The sequence below is a fragment of the Peromyscus eremicus genome, chromosome 10 (assembly GCF_949786415.1).
Source record: "Peromyscus eremicus chromosome 10, PerEre_H2_v1, whole genome shotgun sequence".
Lineage (NCBI taxonomy): Eukaryota > Metazoa > Chordata > Mammalia > Rodentia > Cricetidae > Peromyscus > Peromyscus eremicus.
The window spans coordinates 92811992-92833815 of NC_081426.1; the positions used below are offsets into that span (position 1 = coordinate 92811992).

General features: G+C 39.8%; 1 protein-coding gene across 1 annotated transcript in view; it reads left to right on the forward strand.

Moving 5' to 3' along the window:
• Positions 1–302: 302 nt before the first annotated feature.
• The window catches only part of LOC131920848 (ATP-binding cassette sub-family G member 3-like), a 40786-nt gene continuing 19264 nt past the window's right edge, over positions 303–21824 (forward strand). The window contains exons 1-9 of the mRNA XM_059275310.1: positions 303–505; positions 2056–2115; positions 2981–3095; positions 4036–4188; positions 7542–7678; positions 12879–13030; positions 14046–14147; positions 17345–17595; positions 20312–20394. Coding sequence (XP_059131293.1) covers positions 303–505; positions 2056–2115; positions 2981–3095; positions 4036–4188; positions 7542–7678; positions 12879–13030; positions 14046–14147; positions 17345–17595; positions 20312–20394 — 1256 coding nt within the window. The remainder of the gene's footprint in view (positions 506–2055; positions 2116–2980; positions 3096–4035; positions 4189–7541; positions 7679–12878; positions 13031–14045; positions 14148–17344; positions 17596–20311; positions 20395–21824) is intronic.

The following is a 21824-nucleotide window of genomic DNA, read 5'->3' on the forward strand; positions in this document are numbered from 1 at the left end:
TCCCTCATCCTCCCCTTCTTCCTTTATGAATTATGAATCACATTTATACTCTACTCGTTAGGGTGCATTTGTTTCTTAGGAATTGGGTGTCTAAGGGGAGTCTATGTACTCGGTTCCGTCTGGTTCTCACAGGGTCCTTAGATAATCACAGCCAAATGTCCTGTTCATCAGGAAGGAATCTGCCTATGACTTCACAGTTTAAAACAATACTAAAGTGTCCTGTGCTGTGTAATAATTTTTTTCTGTGTTCACCATCAACATAATATTGCTGTTCCTTCTACAGGAAGGAAGAACCTCTGGAGATGTCTTCCAATGATGACCCTGTTGCAATCCCGATGATAGAAAGAAATCCCAGTGACCTTCCTAGAATGGACACCAGTGACCCGGACACATTGACTGGAAAGGCTGTGTTGAGTTTTCATAACATCAGCTATCGAGAGACAATACAGAGTGGCTTTCCATTTCGTAAAAAAACAGAAGTGAAAGAAAGACTGTCAAATATCAAGTATGTGCATGAACTAAAGAGATCAATATACTGAACAACTCAACAAACACAGACTTTTTCTATTATCAATAACCTGTATATGTATGTGTATATATCTGTTTATGTATATATATACATATATATATATATGTTTGTGTGTGTATAAGTGTATGTGTGTATGTGTATATATTTGCTTGTGTGTGTGTATGTGTGTAAGTGTTCACACGTGCATGAAATAAAGAGGTTGCAACATTGAACAACTTTTTCAACCAACACTTTCTCTATTATTAATAAGCTTTGTATATATTTTTTTGTGTGTATGTGTATATATTTGTTTATGTGGGTGTGTAAGTGTATGTGTGTGTATGTGTTCACATGTACAGATGTGTGCATGCTAGGACACACCCATGGCACAAGGCCATCACAGGACAACCTTGAGCACTGGTCTTCACCTTCTACCGTGTTGCAGACAGAGTCTCTCACTGTTCAGTGCTGGGTATGCCAGGATAGCAGCCTTCAAGAGTCCTGGGATTCTCCTGTCTGTCTCCCGTCTCTCCATAGAGCATGGAGTTATGGGTGCCCACTTCTGCACCCAAGGTCATGTGAATTCTGGGTGTTTACCTTAGGTCCTCCCCCTCACACAGCAAGTGCTTCACTCAGTGAACCATCTCCCAGCCTCTTCTTGTCATACATAAAGATAGATTCATGATCTATTGTCTGAATATGAAATAACAAATGGGAACATAGTATGTTTTCTATAAGCATATGCCTTTTTCAATCTGAATATTCACTATGTTGAATAAATCAATTAGTTTTTTGAGACATAATTTGTGCTTTTGCTCTACCTATACATTAGTAAATAATGTCCTCTACTTGAAGGGTGTCTCCCAATTCTAAACTGAGCATATTCTAATCTCCTTATCAGGGAAGGAAATCAACATTTTGTGGGTGTGTATTAACTTTTATATTTTGATTAAGGTAGTGTTTTGTTTTGTTTTGAGTGTTAAACTTGGCAACAATCTTTTGTCCTCTGAGTGATTCTTTCTAGTCTTTGGATTTCTACTTAAGGTGCATTGATTTTGGTTTGATCCTATTTTAGTAGTAACAACACTGCTATCAGTATTCCATGAATCACTGGTTTCTTGTGATGAGGTTTACGAGGCAGCAAGCAGGGCTATATGAAGATAATGATCATCAAACATGAACAAGAAGCTGTTGTGTACTTGACACATAAAGGCCATATGTGTAATTGAGTCTTCATGAGAACCTGCTGCTTGCTTCAAGGAACACTGAACTTAGATGCACCATGTTTTAAAAAGAGAAGTCATTTAAATAATAAACAAAAAGGATTTTGTGATATCTGAGGCATATTTCTGATGAGTCCCCACTAGCAGTTGACATCTTTTGTAAATAATAGACCTCTATTAATATTTAAATTATTTCCTATGAGTTTGGCTTATTTTCTGTATACAATTTCATTCAATTACAACAGAATATACAGTGTAGACACTAAGCTAATATAACTTCTTTTAAATAGAAAAATCACCCATAATATGTTTTTGTGCTTACAGTGGGATCATGAGACCTGGCCTCAATGCCATCATGGGACCTGAAGATGGGAGCAGATCTTGGTGAGTATAACGGAAAGCACATGTGAGCCCTTTGTATCCAGTTTCTGTGCTGTAAAATCACTTCCACAGGGGTTATTTATGTATTGTGTGATTGTATATGTGTAAGTCTGTAAGTATTGTGAGTATATCTGTGAGTATATATGTGTGAGTCTGTAAGTATTGTGTGAGTGTATATGTGTGAGTCTGTAAGTACTGTGTGAGTATATCTGTGAGTGTATATGTGTGAGTCTGTAAGTATTGTGTGAGTATATCTGTGAGTATATATGTGTGAGTCTGTAAGTATTGTGTGAGTGTATCTGTGAGTGTATATGTGTGAGTCTGTAAGTATTGTGTGAGTATATCTGTGAGTATATATGTGTGAGTCTGGACCCATGTGCTGTGGATAATGTTCAGGAGATGCATTCTAATTTTCTATCAAGAACAGAAAGTCTTACAGGGTCCACTTTACTGATAGGAAATGAGAGAGTGATTGGCATATGGTGTTGGATCATATTATTATCTAATGTGGGGAAAATAATATTAAAATTAGAAAGATGAAGCACAGTTTTCTGGGAACAAGAAATCATCACCAGGGCTAATTCTCAAAATACAGCAGCACATTATGAGTTTGAGTCTCAAGGTCAGATTGCAGGGAGGGATGGTCATGTGGATCATGTCTTGCACTCATAATTCTGGGCTGTATTAGAGCACATAATGAGCAGAAAGCAGTGTGTGTGTGTGTGTGTGTGTGTGTGTGTGTGTGTGTGTGTGTGTGATGTCAGTTAAACTTACGATATGCAGAATTTTTGTTTTTCGAGTAGCTAAAAGGTGATAGCTTTTACTGAAGGGAGAAAGTAAACTATACAACATATATAACCCTTTGTAGGTTACTAGATGTTTTAGCTGCAAAGAAAGATCCACGTGGATTATCAGGAGATATTTTGATAAATGGAAAACCTCAACCTGCTAATTTCAAATGTACTTCTGGTTATGTACCACAAGTAAGTGTTCATGGGTTTGTAATTTTAGATTTCCTTTGCTTCTGTATGGTTAGATGCTCAGCTTATAGATTTGTGTGTTTCCAATCAAATATATGACACATTTGTAGGCCCAACTTTCTCTACACCAGCTTTTCCTAATGACTCATTAGCCTGAGGCTGGCATTATTAAATAGGAAGAAGGGGAAGTATTGGCGTCTGGCAGCTGTGGCTCAGTACTGTAGCTAGAGTTTTCCTGCCTGGCCCACAGTCAGGACAAATCTCTCTCACCTGCCAGTCCAACAGCCACTCAGACCCGACCAAGTAAACACAGAGACTTATATTGGTCACAAACTGTATGGCCGTGGCAGGCTTCTTGCTAACTGTTCTTACAGCTTAAATTAATCCATTTCTATAAATCTATACCTTGCCACATTGGCTCGTGGCTTACCAGCATCTTCACATGCTGTTTGTCATCATGGTGGCTGGCAGTGTCTCTCTGACTCAGCCTTCCACTTCCCAGCTTTTTTCTCCTCCTTGTCCCGCCTACACTTCCTACCTAGCCAATGGCCAATCAGTGTTTTATTTATTGACTAATTAGTAACACATTTGCCATACAGAACATCCCACAGCACAGTACTAGTAACTGCAGCTGTGATTTAATTCTACAAAGGACTGCTGTTGTCCGATTTTGCCATTCCTTCGTCTTTCTCCACTGCATAGAAGGTGACTTCTGCAAATAATTGCAGGTAGCAGTCACCAAAATCCCTGTGCTCTACCTGGAAGGCATGAGGGGGTGAAAATGATTACATCAGGCTCTCTACTTGAAATTAGTAACACTGAAGGCTTATTTTTTCAGTAGAATATTACATTGTGTGTGGTTTATATGAAGATTAAGTTACATTTGTTGGAATGATTGTCTTAGTGATAACTATATTTAATTGAAATACTATTTAACCTTAAGAATGACGTGGTGATGTGCACAGTGACTGTGAGAGACAATATAGAGTTCTCAGCAGCTCTTCGACTTCCAATGACTATAAAAAGATGTGAAAGAAGAAGGCGAATTGATGAAGTCCTTGAACTTCTGGATCTGGAAAAAGAGTCAAATGTCAAGGTAATGTGAAGAAAAATCTTGAAAGACTCAGGGCCAAAAAAGAAAAATATCCCCATGTTGATAAAATGACCCTCTATTATCAGTTTTCTATAATGTGTGTGGTCCAGGTGGCTGTTCTCTGAATTAAGAGTAAATGACTGGTTACATGATGTAAAGTGGAGATTGAGCTGGGAAGCCTTCTTAGCAATGGTTAAACCTGGGAATGGAGTGTGATCCAGGAGGGAAAAGCATTCCTCACATGGCCATTTCCAAGTTTCCTCACATGAGCCTCCTCTTCCTCAAACTTAAACTCTTGACTCATGGAGAATCTGACAAGTGCTTTCTTCTGTTTATTGTCTCTTCCCCGAGGACTTGTCCCTTTGTTGTTTCAGAATGTTTTCTGGACTGACATATGACGTGTTTCACTCTGCATTTATTTCCTCCAGGGTTGTACTTGGTCTCTTTAGCATTTACTTCTGACTTGTTCAGTGCTTGTTATTTTCTGTAGCCTTTCTGTGTTTTTATCCCATCCTGTCTGTGGCGGCTAGTGTTAACTGTCACCTTGACACAGTCTGGAGCCACCTGGAATCATCTAGAAGAGAGTCTCAATGAGGAATTGTAGCCAGTTGGCTTGTGGACATTTCTGAGGTGACTGTCTTGATTTAGTTAAGCGATGTGAAAAGACCCAGCCCACTCAGGCAGCACCATTCTTTGTGTTTGGGTCCTGGGTGTCATGAGAATGGAGAAAGTGAGTTGAACACTGACAGGCCTGCATGCATTCATCCTCTCTGTGCTCTCGACTGGCTGTATCCAGCTGCATCAGCTTCCTGCCTGGACTTCCCTGCAATGGTTGACTGTACTTTCAAATTTTATGCTGAAATAAACCTTTCACTCCTTGTTTACTTATTTAAGATCATTTTATCAGTAACTAGATGGAAACCTAGGATTTCCTTTTGCCCCTGCTCCCTCCTTCCTTATCTTCTGTCAATATTTAGTACCAGCTCCTGTGTTAGGTTTTAATGGTACAAACTTGAGCAAGAGCAACAGAGTGGACCTGGTGACTCCTGTGAGGATTTGTGCAGGATCAGGAGGGGTGAACTTCACAGCTAACTATATCATAGCTAACTAGTTTCTTACTAACATATTTTAAAAGACTATTATGTAATACATTATTACTAAATACTTAATTATTCTTAATCTTTAAAAATTCCATTCTTAACTATCAAAATGAATAAAATCCTTATATCTTCAGCCTGTCAGGTCTATAACCATTTGCAGTCCCCAAATGTTTTTTATTATTATATTGTTATATTTTTATTATTATATTGATTAGGTACTTTATTTTTTAAATGTTTAGAGATTACACTATCAAGATTGCTTCACACTTCTTGTGTCCTCCAAACCATCCTGTCTCTCACAAGAACATGGACTCATTGAGAAATTATATGTAGATGTCTGCTGAGCAGACATTTGGTTGTATGGATGGAAATGGGCTCCCCAGAATACAATTTGTATGGATTAACTCCTGTGGTGACTCCTCCTTAGAGGCAGTGAGGAATAGAAGATAATGGCTATCGATTCCCATTATACTTCTCCACAGTCATTTATGAGATGTTTGTCTTGTTGGGAAGAACAATAGAAAAGCTCCATTTACCATGCTTTTTTTTTTCCTGAGTGATGGAATTTTTGTTTGTTTTGGTTCTGTTTTATATTTACAATAAAGTTCTTTCTTTGGTTCTGTTTTTAACAGTAAGTACTCACTGCCCTAAGTTGTTTACTTTTTTTAGGGACAACATACAAAGATGTTTTTTAACTTCTTGAAGTCATGAAATGTAATGAATTGCCAGAACTTTAATATAATTTTTTAATAATAGATTTTTAAAAAATTGTGTGTGTGAGTGCATGCATGCTTGTGTGCATGCGTGCGTGCGTGCGTGCATGAGTGCATGCGTGTGTGTGTGTGTGTGTGTGTGTGTGTGTGTATCTGTGTGTGTATGTGTGAGTCTGCCTGAATGCCATAGCATACACATGGAGGTCATAGGATACCTTTGTCAAGGATCCTCTCTCTCCTCCACCTTGTTGTTAGTCAGGGTCTGTCTTGTTCTACTGATGCCCTACACCCATGCCTGATGCTCCTGATCCACCTCTCATCTCACTGTAATTACATCTTGATGGAATTATGGATGCATTCCACTGCATATAGCTTTTATATGTGAGTTCCAGGGATTGAACCCAGGCTTCAGGCTTGTGTGGCAAGTGCTTTTCCCTCCAACCTTTCATAAGATTTTGATTTAAGAAATGTAGAGGCAATATGTAGTTTCTGTAAAAAGTTTGACTGTTGTATAGCCAGCACAATAGTACACTTGCTAATACCAGCCTCCTGGGCCCATGAGTGTTGACAACAGCATGCTCACTAAAGCTGTTTCTCACTTCGGCATTTTAAAAGAACCTTAGGGAGTATCTTACTCCTGAGTACTTAATTACTTTTCATCCATAAAAATAAGAACATCTGCTTATCTAGAAACTCTATTCTTAACTATCAAAATTAATAATTCCTTTATATTCTCAGCCTTGTCATGCCCACACTCACCCATATCCCCAGACATCCTTTGTTGTATGTTGTCAGTAGGGCTTGATCATGATTTTGGTTATCATGTTTGGGGAGAATTGTTCCCTATTTATGTGTCCCCATGAATCTTGATATTCCTTCTCACCTTACACAATGACATTGACTGGTCCAAGATTGTGACAGTTTGACCTATAGACAATAGCATCCTTTGGATTTGCATACAAGGATGAGTCATGAATTCTGTGGTGCTGTACAGTATAAATGTCAATTTGCAAAGTCTTAAGGAAGTTAAAAAGGTCATAAAAAGGCAATGTGGAATTTTTGATAAAAAGCAGTATGTGTGTGTGTGTGTGTGTGTGTGTGTGTGTCTGTGTTGTGTTGTGTAATGTGTATATTTGTATGTATGTTGTGTAGAGTGCCTGTGTTGTGTGTGTATGTGTGTGTTGGGAGGGTGTTAAATGACTAAATTACTAGAGATACTTCATCTTCTCCTGTCCCGTCTTCCTCCTTCCTTAGACAGAGATCTCACTGTGCCAGTCTTGGAGTATGATAACTCATTATCCTAGAACATGTGAGTTGATAAAGAACAAACAGTAACTGTCATTAGCATGGGCTTCATGTCAAGTCTGACCTCAGCCTCTTTCTACTCACATGGAAAAGAGAAAGTTCTTCTTCTCCCAGGTGCCCATACTCTGCGTCTTGGGATAATGATATAACAAAATCTTTATTGCTGGAAAAGGCTAGTTCACCAAATGACAATGACTGTGAGTGTTCTTGTTGATAATGATGGTTCTTGTTGCTTTAGCCTAGATCTAAAGAGCTCAGGAAAAGAACCAGTATAGCAATGGAGCTGGTTGCTGAGCATCCCATCTTATTCTTGGATGATCCCACCACTGGCTTAGACTTGGTAACTACAGTAGATGTCATCTTGGTTATGAAAAGGTAAGTGCCAAAGGAACATTAAGTTTTATTCACTTAATACCTGGACACTTGTGTATATTTATGTGTAGGAGATTCAGAAGTAAGCATCAGAATTTCTTCCTTGATTGTTAGAGGGAAACTTCAGTTAACAAGTAACACACATCAAGAACAATGAGACAAGAGCATAGGGAAAGATGGCTGTGGGGAAGGTGGAGCACTGCTTTAAATAAGTGTCCCCATAACCCGCAAGCATGTGATAAGTGAGCTGGGGATGAGTGGGTGAGATCTGAACAGAGTGCTGTACAGAGGGGAAATGCATTTGTTCTGAAGCAAAGCATGTTCGAGGTGTCTGGAACATTAAATAGCCCAACTTGACTAGACCCGGTGGCCTGAGGGGATGGAAAGTTGCTAGTGTACTTCTAAAGACACTATAGACTGGATGACTTGATAGAAGTTAAATTTATTACAGTTCTTGATACCAGAAGCCAGATATTGAAGTATCCACAGGCTGTGTCTCCTGAGGCCTCGGTCACTGAGCTGTGGATAGTGTCTCCTTCCTCTTCATGTGTCTATGCCCTGATCTCTTAAAGGACACCAGTTACATTAGGACACACTAGTAATTTCATTTAAACTTAATTACCTTTTTAAAAAACTCTGTTTTCAATTATTGCCACATTCTAAGTTTTTAGATGTGAGTCTTTAACAAATGAGTCTTTGGAAGGACACAATTCAGCCCTCCACATTCACAGTTGAGATGAGGCAGGTTGGTTGGGTTAGATGTAGATTGCCTGGACCACCTGGGTTTCCATGTCAGGGGATGTGAGAAGGCTTCTGAGTTTAGAACAGAGCATGAACCATGGAGAAGGTTGTCCAGTTGCATCATGGGGATGTAAAGATGTCAGCAGGAGGTTAAGCTGTGGGGATTCCTTAGCTAGGAAATGGTGTGTTCTGGAGTGCTTTGAAGATGGAATAAATTATGGTGATATTTTATTTGTACTGAAATGTGATTTTTTTTTTTTTTTGGTTTTTCGAGACAGGGTTTCTCTGTGTAGCTTTGTGCCTTTCCTGGAACTCACTTGGTAGCCCAGGCTGGCCTCGAACTCACAGAGATCCGCCTGGCTCTGCCTCCCGAGTGCTGGGATTAAAGGCGTGCGCCACCACCGCCCGGCCTGAAATGTGATTTTATTTGTATGTTAATAAATAAAGTTGCTTGGGGGTCAGAGCTATTAGCAATACATAGCGAAAGCTGGGCGGTGGTGGTGCATGCCTTTAATCCCAGGACTTGGTAGGCAGAGCTAGGTAGATCTCTGTGTGTTCAAGGATACAGCCAGCATTGGAGACACATGACTTTAATCTCAATACCAACCATAGAAGACCTGGAGGTCTGTACAGACAGGCAGTGACTAGGAGGTCATGTGGTTGGGTTTACAACCAATGAGAAGGCAGAACAGAAACTCTATTAAAAAAAAAGACAGACATAGGAAGTAGCTCTCTTTCAGAGAGGTACAGCGACAGTGAAGGGTAAGGTTTTTAGCTCTTAGCTATTGCTCTGATCTCTTGGCTTTCATCTCTGTATTGGCTGTGTGTTTCTTATTTAATAAGACGGTTGGTTACATCTACAATAAATAGCATTATCTTTGGGATTAGCTCTGGATGTGGTAGCTGGGGGAATGATTCCTAAGTTCTAGGTCCTAAACCTGAGGAAGAATGAAATAAAAGAAATGGCATTTCCTTCTCTCAAAAAAGAAGTCTGTGACTGAAACATTTATAGAAAAAAGTGTAAGGGTTAGGTTTTTACATTTTAAAAATTAATAAGAGTTTCAAACTGAGTGAATAACCCCAAGAACCATATAAGGACTGTCCTATTCCCATGACCTGGGCTCCTGGCTGTTGAACTTTACTGCACTCTCTGTCTGTCCTTCCTTCCCCTTGTTCTTTGTTTTGTTCTGACATCACGGTCCATCACCCTAAACACTCCTGCCTGTCCCTCCAAGAACCACATCATCCACCGTTGCACCTTCCCAGTGAGGGAGTCAACACCTGGGGCCTTGTCACCTTCTAGTCTGTAGACTCCTCAGGTGTCACACCTTCCCTGTCTGTCCCCTCTCCTGTCTGCTTCAGGACACTCTAAGATCAAGTTCTTGTTCATTTTCAGTATGGAATGCTTCTCTCGGTCCCTGTGTCTCATGCCATGGCTAGTCTTAGTGCATTGCATGGGTCATCCTAAGTAGTTTCTCCCAATGTTCTGGGAGCAGACTCAGGCCCTGATATGCTGTGTTCTCCTTGGTCTTCAATACTCCTGGAAGTGCATCCTCCATGGTAGGAATATTTTATTTATTTATTTATTTATTTATTTATTTATTTATTTATTTATTTATCTATCTATCTATCTATCTATCTATCTATCTATCTATCTATCTATTTAGTGTGTGTGTGTGTGTGTGTGTGTGTGTGTGTGTGTGTGTCTATATCTGTATATCATGCATATAGGGGTCAGAGAAAACCTCGGGAGACTTGGTTTTCTCCTTCCACCAGGTAGGTTCTGAGAATTAAGCTCTTTAGACTTGGCATCAAGTGTCTTTACACATTGATCCATCTCTCTTTTCTGTCTTGAATCTTGATCATCTCTTCATGCTGGTGGTTGCTGGGTTATATCATATGAAATTACAATTTTTTCCTTTTGTGATTACTAACAGTCTGACAGGGAACAGTTGGCTGTTTGTCATTATTCTGCTCCTTATCTCATCTCCACCAACCAGCTGTCCTGTGAATTAGTAACTCTTCTTGTTTTAATCACTTCACCAGCTGACATGTCACTGTGTGGAAAGGTTTCTGTCCCCAGTTCCTATGTTGTACTGTAATGTGTTATTCTTCATTATTGTAAGTATTAAATCAATCCCTCTTTGGCTAGTGGAAGCCCTTTCATTGGGAGGTTTTTCATGTTTTAATTTATTTTTTTTTTAGAAATTTATACAACATATTTCAATATTGTTCCTTCTTTTGACAAGGATTCATATATTTAAAATAAAATTTTTAAATTAAATTATTTGACAAGAGCTGTAGAGATGAATTAACAGTTAAGAGCACTTGCTGCTCTTCCAGAGGACTCAGGTTAAATTTCCAGCACCCACATGGCAGCTCACAACCAGCTGTAACTCCAGTTTTAGGGGATATAATGCAGGCTTCTCACCTCCACATACACCAAGGACACATGGTATACATACATATACTTAAGGCAAAACACCCTGTACAATAAATGAATATTTTTTAAGAAATTGCTGACAAGGATATATATTTTTAAAATAAAATTCTATTTTCGTGTAACAAAAAACCCACCTTCTGTTTCTGTAGGTGTGAATCTGCATGTGTGATTCTGTATGTGTGAGTTTGTATGTTTGATTCTGTAGGTGTGATTCTGTCTATGTGATTCTGTAAGTGTGACTCTAGGTGTGATTCTGTAGGTGTGAGACACTCCCCACATTTCCAAACTGAATGCTGTGGGAGGAGATACTGAGGCCACAGACCCTAGACCTTACTTTGAGGAAGGCTCGTGCTGTGTGTGGCTGCTCTCTGAGTCTTTGCAAGCTCTCTACTACCATCCACCTAATGAGCCAGCTTATGACAGAAGGGCTCTTCCTGAGCCTAAGCTGCTCTTCCTACAATCTGTTTTAATATTTTAATTCCACACCTGTTATTTATCTTTCTCTGTGTCCTTTTTTATCTACCTCTCTAATCCTCCCTGTCTCTTCTCCCTGCTTTCTCCCTTTCTCAAACACGTTCAGGCACACACAATCCTTGCTGTGTAGCAGTGAGCTCTCATAGTTTCTTGGACAGACATTTTAGTTCACACTGTGTACAGCTGGTTCTTTCTCTTCCTAGCTGCTGGTATTCAGTTTTACCTGCAGATGGATTGCAAATCTACTTCGCTTTCAAGGAATCCTTGTCCACTTCTGTCCACCTGCATTGATATTACTATCTGGCCTGGCTGTCTTTGAGGCTATCTGTCTTTGGATACAGTAACACCTCATAGTATATGCTTATGAGATGCTTTTCTTGAAGTTTCATAGTTGTTCATTTCTCTGTAGCTCAGGCTGACCTCACTTTCTTGCCTCTGACTTCTAAATGCTGGAATTCAAGGTGTGCACCACACTTCACAGCTTTCTCATTCTCTTTTCCTTGTCTCCCTCCCTTCCTCCCTTCTTCCTTCCTTCCTTCCTTCCTTCCTTCCTTCCTTCCTTCCTTCCTTCCTTCCTTCTTTCCTTCCTTCCTTCCTTTCTTCCTTCCTTTCTTTCTTCCTTTCTTCCTCCCTTCTTCCCTCTATCCCAACCCCTCTCTTTCTTTCATTCTTTCTGTTTGTCTTTTTGAAACAGGGTCTCATGTACCCTAGCTGGGCCTTGAACTCCTGATCCTCCCAAGTGCTGGGATATTACAGATATGCCACCATACCCAGCTTTTATAGAAATATTTTCATAGCAGGTTTAAACACCTTTTTTGGTTATTGTTTTTCCTAACAGAAGATATGACTCCCTGAAATGGTAGTTTAGCTTATTTTTTCCTATTATGGAATTAAACCAAAGATCAAATCCCAGATTTGCCCCTCACTGTGACTCCCTGGCTTGTTTCCTGACCTTTTAAGCCTTATCAACAGAAAGGTGGAAATTGTATTAGACATGCCATATGCCGATATTGTGAAAATTGAGATGAGGTTCTTGCTGAAGGGTTTAGCAGGAAGAACAAGTGGTTAGTAATGTGAATAACATTATCAGAACAATGAAAACCAATTCTTGAAGAGGTAGAATGTGTAAATGATTGAAGGGAATTGTGCATACAATCATAGTTGTAATCTTTGCTCTGTCATGGGTTCTCAAGCTTGAGTGAACATGCCCATCACCTGGGCTGCCTGTTCATGATATGGATTCCTTGCACTGACTCCCCAATATTCCGATTCAGTGTCTGAGAAGACTGTGCACAGATCTACATAGTAACACTCTAGTGAACCCTGGACTACTAATGTCCCACACTTTACAAAGCTAGTCTTTTAAATAAAAGCTTGGAACTTGGTTTTTCTATTAGGTGCATAATACAAGTGAGAAGAGGTATTTTTAAGAAAAATTCAAGCTGAAATGGGAACGAAGAATATAACTTCAGAAATAAAATATTTGTTGAGAATTTCAAGGTTTGGCTGACCAGTGACTTATGACTTTTTCCTCTATGAACTTAGGTTGTCTATGAGGGGACAGACAATCATCTTCTCCGTTAATCAGGCTCAGTACTCCATCTTCAGATTTTTTGATAGTCTCACCTTAGTGGCCTCAGGAAAAGTCATGTATCACGGGCCTGCACAAGAGGCGTTGGAGTACTTCACATCTATAGGTATGGCTGGGTTTTGCTGTGAGATCTCCTTCATTCACGGGATCTGGGGAGAGAACAGGGTTTCTCAGGAATGTTCCTTGACCCTCATGCAGGTTTACTGTGTGTGGCTTTCTCCATTTTAAATACCTTTGGTTAATTTGGTGACAGGACTCTGTTAGTTGTGCAGCACAGGCTTGTTGTTCAGGTCTCTTTTCTTTCTGCTGTCCTGTGTCATGTCTGTGTTACAGTATTTTTCCTAGGCCTCTTGTTCTGCTTCCAGTTGTGGTGACCCTCTTAATTAATATGCTGTCCTCAAGTCTGGTTATCTGTCATTGGAACAGCTTTGGAAAGCTCAGCATCATCGTGTTCTTGCTCAGGTAGCAGATGGTGGTTTTCAGTTTTCCCCTAGTGTGATCTGACTCTGAGGAGCTGTGGAGATGTTACTTAACTTAGCAATAACTTGGTGTTTCAGGTTTAGGCAAAGCTTGGGGGCTGTAGTGGCTCAAGTCTGACTTCTGTGGACTTACATATTGGTCTGCCTGTATTTTTCAGAGTCAGGTTGGATGAAGACATACTTTGTAATGGTTCATGCTGTCAGTTTCATCTTAGAGAAATATGAATATAGTTATGGATGATTCTCTTTACAAATATAAGTTAAATATTTGTTGTCCATCACTCATTATTTGTTTTTGGTTAACCTTTGTCATTTAAAAATGTGTAAACGTTTGTGAGTCTTTGGAGTCCAATAAAAATGTAGGCCAAATTCAAATGATTGTTTCATTGGAAGAGTTCATACAAATATGTATAACATACACATAAGCATACATATATATTCATAAATGTGTATATACATATATAATATATATTAGACTTGGAAGCAGATATTATTGAAATATTATGCTTACATATAAGGGAAAATGATGTTGATGGGGGAGGGGCAAGAATTGAAAGAAGTTTTAGATTCTGTCTCCCCTCCCCATCCCACTCTCTGAAAGAGGGTCCTCAGGTTTGTGTTCTTGGCCTACCTTCTTTGTAGGTTATGAATATGATTCCCAGAACAACCCTGAGTTCTTCTTCCTGGACATCATTAATGGAGGTTTCCCTGCTATATTAGACACAGAAGAATACAGTCATGCTGGTATGTGAATCTTCTAGAGTCAGATTTTTGCTTAACTGATTTCATTAAAACACAACAGTATGGTTCATTAGAATCTAGTTTTTTAGCTTTTTATGTTAATTCAGTGTCCTAAAATTAACTAATAGAGTTTGCTGTCTGTTAGTGTTTGGTATTTTTTATTTAATTTATAAGAGACAATTTATATGCTACTGTCAGTTGTAAAGAAAATTTCTGTTGTACTCACTGTTTGTCATATTATCCTTGTTATTGTTTTAGATGTGGTTTGCTTATGTAGCCAGACTGGCCTTAAATGTGTGCTCTTTCTACCTCACCTCCCAATTATAGGTATTACAGGGTTTATTGGCTAGTTTTATGTTAATTTGACAGAAGCTAAAGTCCTGAGAGGAAGGAACCTCTGTTAAGGAAATGCTTCCATGAGATTGGGCTGTAGGTAAGCCTGTAGGGCATTTTCTTAATTAGTGATTGATGGAGGAGGGTCCAGCCCATTGTGTAGGGCCATCCCTGGGCTGGTGGTCCTGGGTTCTGTATGAAAGCTGGCAGAACAAGCCAGTAAACTGCACTCCTCCACGGCCTCTGCCTCAGCTCCTGCCTCCAGGCTGTTGTCCTGTTTGAGTTCCTGTCCTGACTTCCATCAGTGATGGACCACCATGTGGAAGTGTAAGCCTAATACCCTTCCCCCCACTTGGTTTTTGGTCATGGTGTTTCATCACAGCAATAGAAACCCTCACTAAGACGCAGAGATATGTCACCATGCCTGCTTTTTTTTTAAATAACATTTTAAAACATACCTGGCAGTTTACACATTTGCATATACATTCACGTTTGGCAGAAAGTAACTCCGACCATGGGAGACCAGCTCACACTATCAGCTCAGGGTAATAAAAGGAATGCCTCAGAGTAGCAAAGGATAGGAAACTTTTTTATCTGAGGGTATTTAGGAATAAGTTTTAATCTTCCTATGAATGGTGAAATAAGGAAACACACGCTTACTGGTGGTAACTTTCTCTTTTATTTCTTTTTTATTAATTTTTATTTTTATTTTGCAATACAATTTAGTTCTACATATCAGCCACGGATTCCCTTGTTCTCCCCTCTCCGGCCCCTCTTTTACTTCTTAAAAAATGGTCTCTGACTCTTTCTGTCTCCACACAAATACATTCCACATTGTTACGTTCTCCATAAAGGAAAGTTACATTCCACACTGTTACATCCCTCACTCAGCACACACACACACACACACACACACACACACACACACACACACACACACATTCATTCTTCCTTCTGCACAACTCTTTTCACAGCAGTTCTCTCCATAGCTTTTTACTTTTCTCTGGCCATTCAGCTGCATCCCTCATTCAGCACATACCCACACTTTCTCACTCACTCACTCCTCTTCATCTTTATTCTACTACATCTCCATTCTAATATGTCTCTATTCTACTACACCTCTATTCTACTACACCTCTATTCTACTACATCTCTATTCTACTACATCTCTATTCTATTAAATCTCTATTCTACTACATCTCTATTCTACTACATCTCTATTCTATTAAATCTCTATTCTACTACATCTCTATTCTACTACATCTCTATTCTACTACATCTCTATTCTATTAAATCTCTATTCTACTACATCTCTATTCTACTACTTCTCTATTCTACTACTCATTACAAATTACCAAGTATATATAATCCATTCATTAGCAACTTGTTTGTAAAAACTACAAACTCTCAGGGACAAATATTCTGATAAGAGTCACACTTGGCAAAGACTTGGTCAGCTTTGGTGACTGACAACACCTGTAGGTTGTAAAAAGTGCTGTCTGTCTCTTAAAGGGATAGCTGCAAGGGTGCAAGGGAAGAAACTAAACCAATGAGAGATTTAAGGAAAAGGCAAAGAATATGTGTACCATTTTATGTCATTAATAATATTCAGATATGGTTAGTTAGTTAACAGCCTTTTACTGTTAATCACTTAAATCTCAGGACCTATACATAATTAGTCTACTGAGCCTAGAATCTTGCATTAAAAACTGAGTAGAAATAAATACAAAGTGTTAATTATTTTTTTAATCAAAGCGGGGAGGTGCCGGTGGAGACGCTTAGGGCAACCTAGGTGTTATTGATCTCTTGAAGGACTAAGATATACCAAGACCAGACACTGCACTATCACTTCTAGTCCACTGTAATTCTTCTGAAGGATTTTGATCCAATAAGACAAGGTTTGATCCAATAAGACCAGGTACCTGCAATTCTGCTCTGTGAAAGATCCACAAGGACACCTACTCTTGTCAGTGGCTAAGGATGGAGAACAAGACCTCTAAGTGCCTACAGTCCACATGGAACAATAGATCTAGTATGAAGCATATCTTAGTATGTTTCTATTCATCAAAATTATACACTTAAATAAGAAGTCATCTTCCTGACCACCCACAAATATGTGTGCCCATAAAATTGAGATGTAATCATGTGATTACATGTACACATTACATGGAAATGATGGTAATGGGGAGATACCATAGCTGTTATTGCATAAGTGAAATTACAGATGAAAGCAACAGTATTCAGAGTCAGTGGCCTGCAAGCCTTGCTGGACAGGGTACCCCACCGAGAATCACCCCTGTGGTGGGTGGACACCTGAATTATCAATTGGTGTGAATAGTTGCTGGCAGTGGTTCCTGACAAGAAAGCAGGGACCAGACTTTAATGTTACGAAGCATAGATCCATAAGGGAAGGAAGACTTGGTTAAGACTTGGGGTCCAGATAGGAAGAGGTCATTCAGTTTGCTGTGTCCATGGGATAATGGCAGTAGTCAGGTCAGTTAAGTCACTCTTCTAATGTGTTAAGGAATTACACAGCAATGATTTTATTATGCTCAAAATATGGTGGCCTGAAGATGTAAGTCAGCGGGTAGAATGCTTGCCTAGCGTGCACAAAGCCTTGAGTTTGGTTCTTAGCACAGCATAACCATGTGTGAAGTGCATGCCTGTCATCACAGCACCTGAGACAGACACAGGAGGACCCAGAGAAGTTTGGTCCTTGGCTTCATAGCAACTTTAGGGCCAGTCTAGGGTACATGAGACTGTCTCAGAGAAAAACTGATACATAATTTGTTGTTCATGGTAAGTGTCTCAGAAAAATCAGTTAAATTGTTGTCTGTTTCTTGTCTTTATCCACTTTTACCCCAAAGCCGACAAATATACAGAGCTTTCTGAGAGACGGCACCAAGTCACAGAAAAATTAGCCAATATGTATGCCCAGTCCTCCTTATACAGAAAAACGAGAACTGAGCTGGATCCACTCTTGGGGGAACAGAGGGCAGGGAGGAGCTCAGTCTTGGAGGAGATCACGTGTGCCACCCCTTTCTGGCATCAGCTTGGGTGGATTATCTGCCATTCATTCAAACATTTCCAGGATTTTACATGGATCACTATAATTCAGGTAATCTGATGAATTATTTTAATTGCATTGTAAAAAACTCAAGTGGGAACAATTTGTGTCTGAGTCAGTCTACTTCAGGTTCACATTTGTCTTCTACTCTCATGTAATTTTCATTTCCACTTGGCATATAGAAATATTCAATAAAGCAAGTAGGACACAGTTAACTTTTTACTTACAGAGAACAATTTTATTGGTGATTTTTTTATTTAGAGGAACTATAATGACTAATCCAAGTAGGAAATTTAATTCAGGGAAGGCAACAACAAATTCAGCACACCTGGTAGTTCCTCACACCTGTCTACTTTAATTCACCAGTGCATCCTACAAGTTCAAAGTCCAGGAATGAGTCAGGGAGTCAAAGGCTTCTGTCCTGATGTAACTTTTCATGGGGTGGATGGATGGTAACTAATAAACAGATAAAATTGTAGCACGTCAGATGAAAGAATGGACTTTGGAGAAAGTTTAAGTAGGAAGGGTGGAGGTGACTGGGGAGGGAAAGGGGGTTGATCTGTAGTTGAAATCATGGGATGAGGAAACAGGGCCACTGATCCCCTCTGAGGAGCCTGTGCATGCACTGCCTGAGAGATGAGCCCAGTGCAGAGTGCTGTTCCTTATTGGAGTCCAGGGTGAGAGCAGAAGCCACTCAGAGTGCAGTTCACACACAGATAGTGACTGGACTGAACAGTGCTCTTCCCTGTCAGCTGACTGGGAACTGGGAGGAAGTGAGGTTCCACTTTTCTTTAAACCGGCTCTGTAAGAAGGATCATCATGCCTTAAGATTTTTTGTTATTTTAACATGAATGTCACACAGAAGTGTGGTTCTTCCAGCTCACTGGGCCATCACTTTTTCATTTATATTTATTTCATGATGTTGAGAATTCTGCTGTGTTAGTGTTTGATCCTGGGGCCTCAGCCATGAGAGGACAATCACTCTACCATGGACCTACCTCCCTGTCCCTGTCCAACTAGAACTTATAGTCAGTTCTGTTGTTAGTGTGTTGTTATTTACTCTCAGGAATTTAGTTTCTGTTGAACACTGAAAGTCATGTGTTGTTGGCCACAATGAAACATCACTTACTTCTTAACATGTGTGCTGCCCTTTTCAGATTTCAATGCTGCTTCTTTCCCTGCATGTATATGAATATTCTTACCATTGGAGTTATACTATCAGTTTCTCCAGACACTTTGGTCTTTACTTGGGCATTTATGTCATAAAAGAGGCATTTTTGTGTCCATTCTTTTTTGAAAAAAAAATTCATTATGATTGGGAAAAAGTGAGTTACATTCATCAAATTGTGTTACACATTGTTCAGTAGTGAGGCAATATCATGAGGTAAGAAGTGTGTGTGTGTGTGTGTGTGTGTGTGTGTGTGTGTGTGTGTGTGTGTGTGTGTGTTAGCCATGCTAGAAATTGAGGACTATTTTTTAAAACTATTTAATTTTTTATGTATGGGTGTTTTGCCTGCATGTATATCTATTCATCATGTGCATGCCCATGGAGGCTAGAAGAAGGCATCAGATCCTCTGGAACTGGAGTTACAGAAGGTTGTTAGGGTCAGTTTGAGTGCTAGGAACTAAATCCCAGGCTGCCTCTGCGAGAGCAGCAAGTAGTTTTAACTACTGAGCTTTATCTCTAAGCCCTGGGATTGGTTTCTAACTTATCAAATTACATAGGAGGATACTTTCCCTTAGATCATAATATTCTACTTTTAAAACATCATCAGAGGAATAATAGTTAGATTTTTTTTCAAATAACTTACAGCATCATGTAGCCTTACTCCTTTGTTAAGTGAAGCACCTTTTAAAGCCATTTTAACCCCAAACCAAAGCAGTGCAGGTCCTTGTGACTGTCTGCACAGACTGAGTGGATGGAGGTGGATGAGGGTCTGCAGGAGTTGGCAGCTTAGATGAGACTTGAGCACAGACCGCTCTGGCTGAGGTTGATGGAGCAGCAGTGACAGAGATGAGGGGCAATGGGGCATCAGGTGACCCAGAGGACGCTGTCTGAACACTGTGGTGACAGCAATAGTGCTCGTTCCCACACATGCACAGACTTCCCAGAGGTGACACAGTGAGGACCAGCTCCCCCCTTCTTAGCACACAAGATCCCACTGCTAGGAACTGGGTTGTGAGTCATCTCCAGTTTTGTTATTTGGTCTGCAGTTGAGGGGATCAGGGCTAGGTCTAGTGTATGTTGTGCAGGGCTCTGCCACGGAGCTGTCCCCTGGCCTGAGTGAACTTGTTTCTAACTAGAGTAAAGAAAGACTGAGTTCTTTAAACCACTTAAAGTACAAACTGCACATGTTCGCTGCACCAGAGCTGAGGTCTCAGTTTAGGTGAACACTTGTCACTTACTTTGGTTCGTCCTGTAACCTCCCCAGGTGCCTGCATTCTCTCCACCCTGTGTCATCCATGTTTCAGAACCTGAACTGAGCCCTTCACTGGCCGTTCCTGGTGGAGCACTGGGAGAAGTCTTAGCTTTTCCAGGGTCTGTGCTGTCAGAGCCTCAGATTGCAGAGACCTTCAGTTTAACACACAAGCAGTCTATTAACATGTGTGTTTCATATTCTTCCAGGGACTCTGGCCAAAATGTAGTGTTTATCTCACTGGAAAGATCTGATTAGGAAACTGTATATCCTAAAATAATGCACAATGTATAGAATACTTTCTATTCCTAATGGAAGTCTTTTCTTTTATCCTATTTTCTTTTTGAAAGCTAATTATCACAGTCATACTGGCTGTGATTGTGGGTACCGCTTTCCGTGTCCTAAGAAATGATTGTACAGAAGTCCAGGCCAGGTAAGCAAATTTGGATCCTGATTTTGAGAAAAATGTTGTTACTTTGTTCACGTTTATATAAATCCATTAAGAATAGGAATTCCTGACAAGAACAGAGTAAACATCTTGCCATGTAATAGAGTGTTGGTGCATTGAAGGCTGAGTGGAAGAACTCACTTTTTCACATGTGTTTGTGTATAAATAATATGAAACTCTACATACTACACACTTGACATTTTAGCAGTTTTAGTGTATGGAGTACCTTCATGTTATGTGACGATGACCATACTCTAAATGTAGGGCACTTTTTCATCTTCCCAAATGGAATCTGATAGCTCTAAAAGAAGACTCTACATACTACCCACTCCTGATTCCTGGTATCAACCATTCTACGTTCTGTCATTGATTATGACTAATATGGGAACCCTGAATTGGAGCTACACAAGTATCTGTGTTTTGGTGTTCTTTGGGTTTTGTTTTTGTTTGTTTTGGCTGGTTTGTTTCCATTGCTCTAATGGCCTCAGGCTCATCAAAGTGTGGCATGTGTGTGGATTTCTTGGGCTCTGTAAGGCAGAATAGTAGTCCATTGTGTGTGTGTGTGTGCTGTGTTGCTTCCCATTCATCTGTGTCTGGAAATGTGGTTTGCTCTCACCTTTGGCTGCTGTGAACCGTGCTGCTGAGTGTGCAAGTACATCGGTTTGAGCTCTGGACTTTTGCTCTTTAAGGTAGAAAGCTTGAGTTGCCAAATCATAGGCCATTGGGTTAATTGTTTGAGGAACTGCTGTCCTGTCTCCAACTCCACTGAACTATTTTATATCCTCACCACCACAACACAAGGGCTCCAATTGTCCACATCCTCACCTAAACTTATGTTTTTTCTTGTTTTGAATAAGATATCTAACAAAAAAAAATCACAATTCATTGGATTTTCATGACTTGTCTGCAATTTCCCATTTTAAATAGGAATGTTTTCTTTTCTTTCCAAAATTATTTATTTCTTTAGTGCATGTATGTATGTGGGCATGTGTGTCCTACAGCATGCACATGGAGGTCAGAGGACAATTTACAAGAGCTGATCCCTCCACAACATGGGTTTCAGGATTGTACTCAAAGTCATCAAGTCATCTTTACTGCTGAGCCATCTCACTGGCTCTTCATTTTTCCTTGCTATTGAGTTATAGTTATTTTTGTTTCTGAGATGTGAGTCCCCCACCAGGTATATGATCCACATACATTTTTCCCTTCTGTGAATTTCCTTTTTATTCTGTTTATAGTGTCTTGGTGCATAAATGTTTTTAGTTTACATATTTATTCATCTTTTGTTGCTCCAGTGCCAGTTTTCTTTAATATATTTGCTTTGTTTGATTGTGAACATGGGGTAATAGGATAGGACTCACTTTTTCTTGACTTGTCTTATAGATGTCACCTTTGTGGTCCTTGTCTAATTTGAG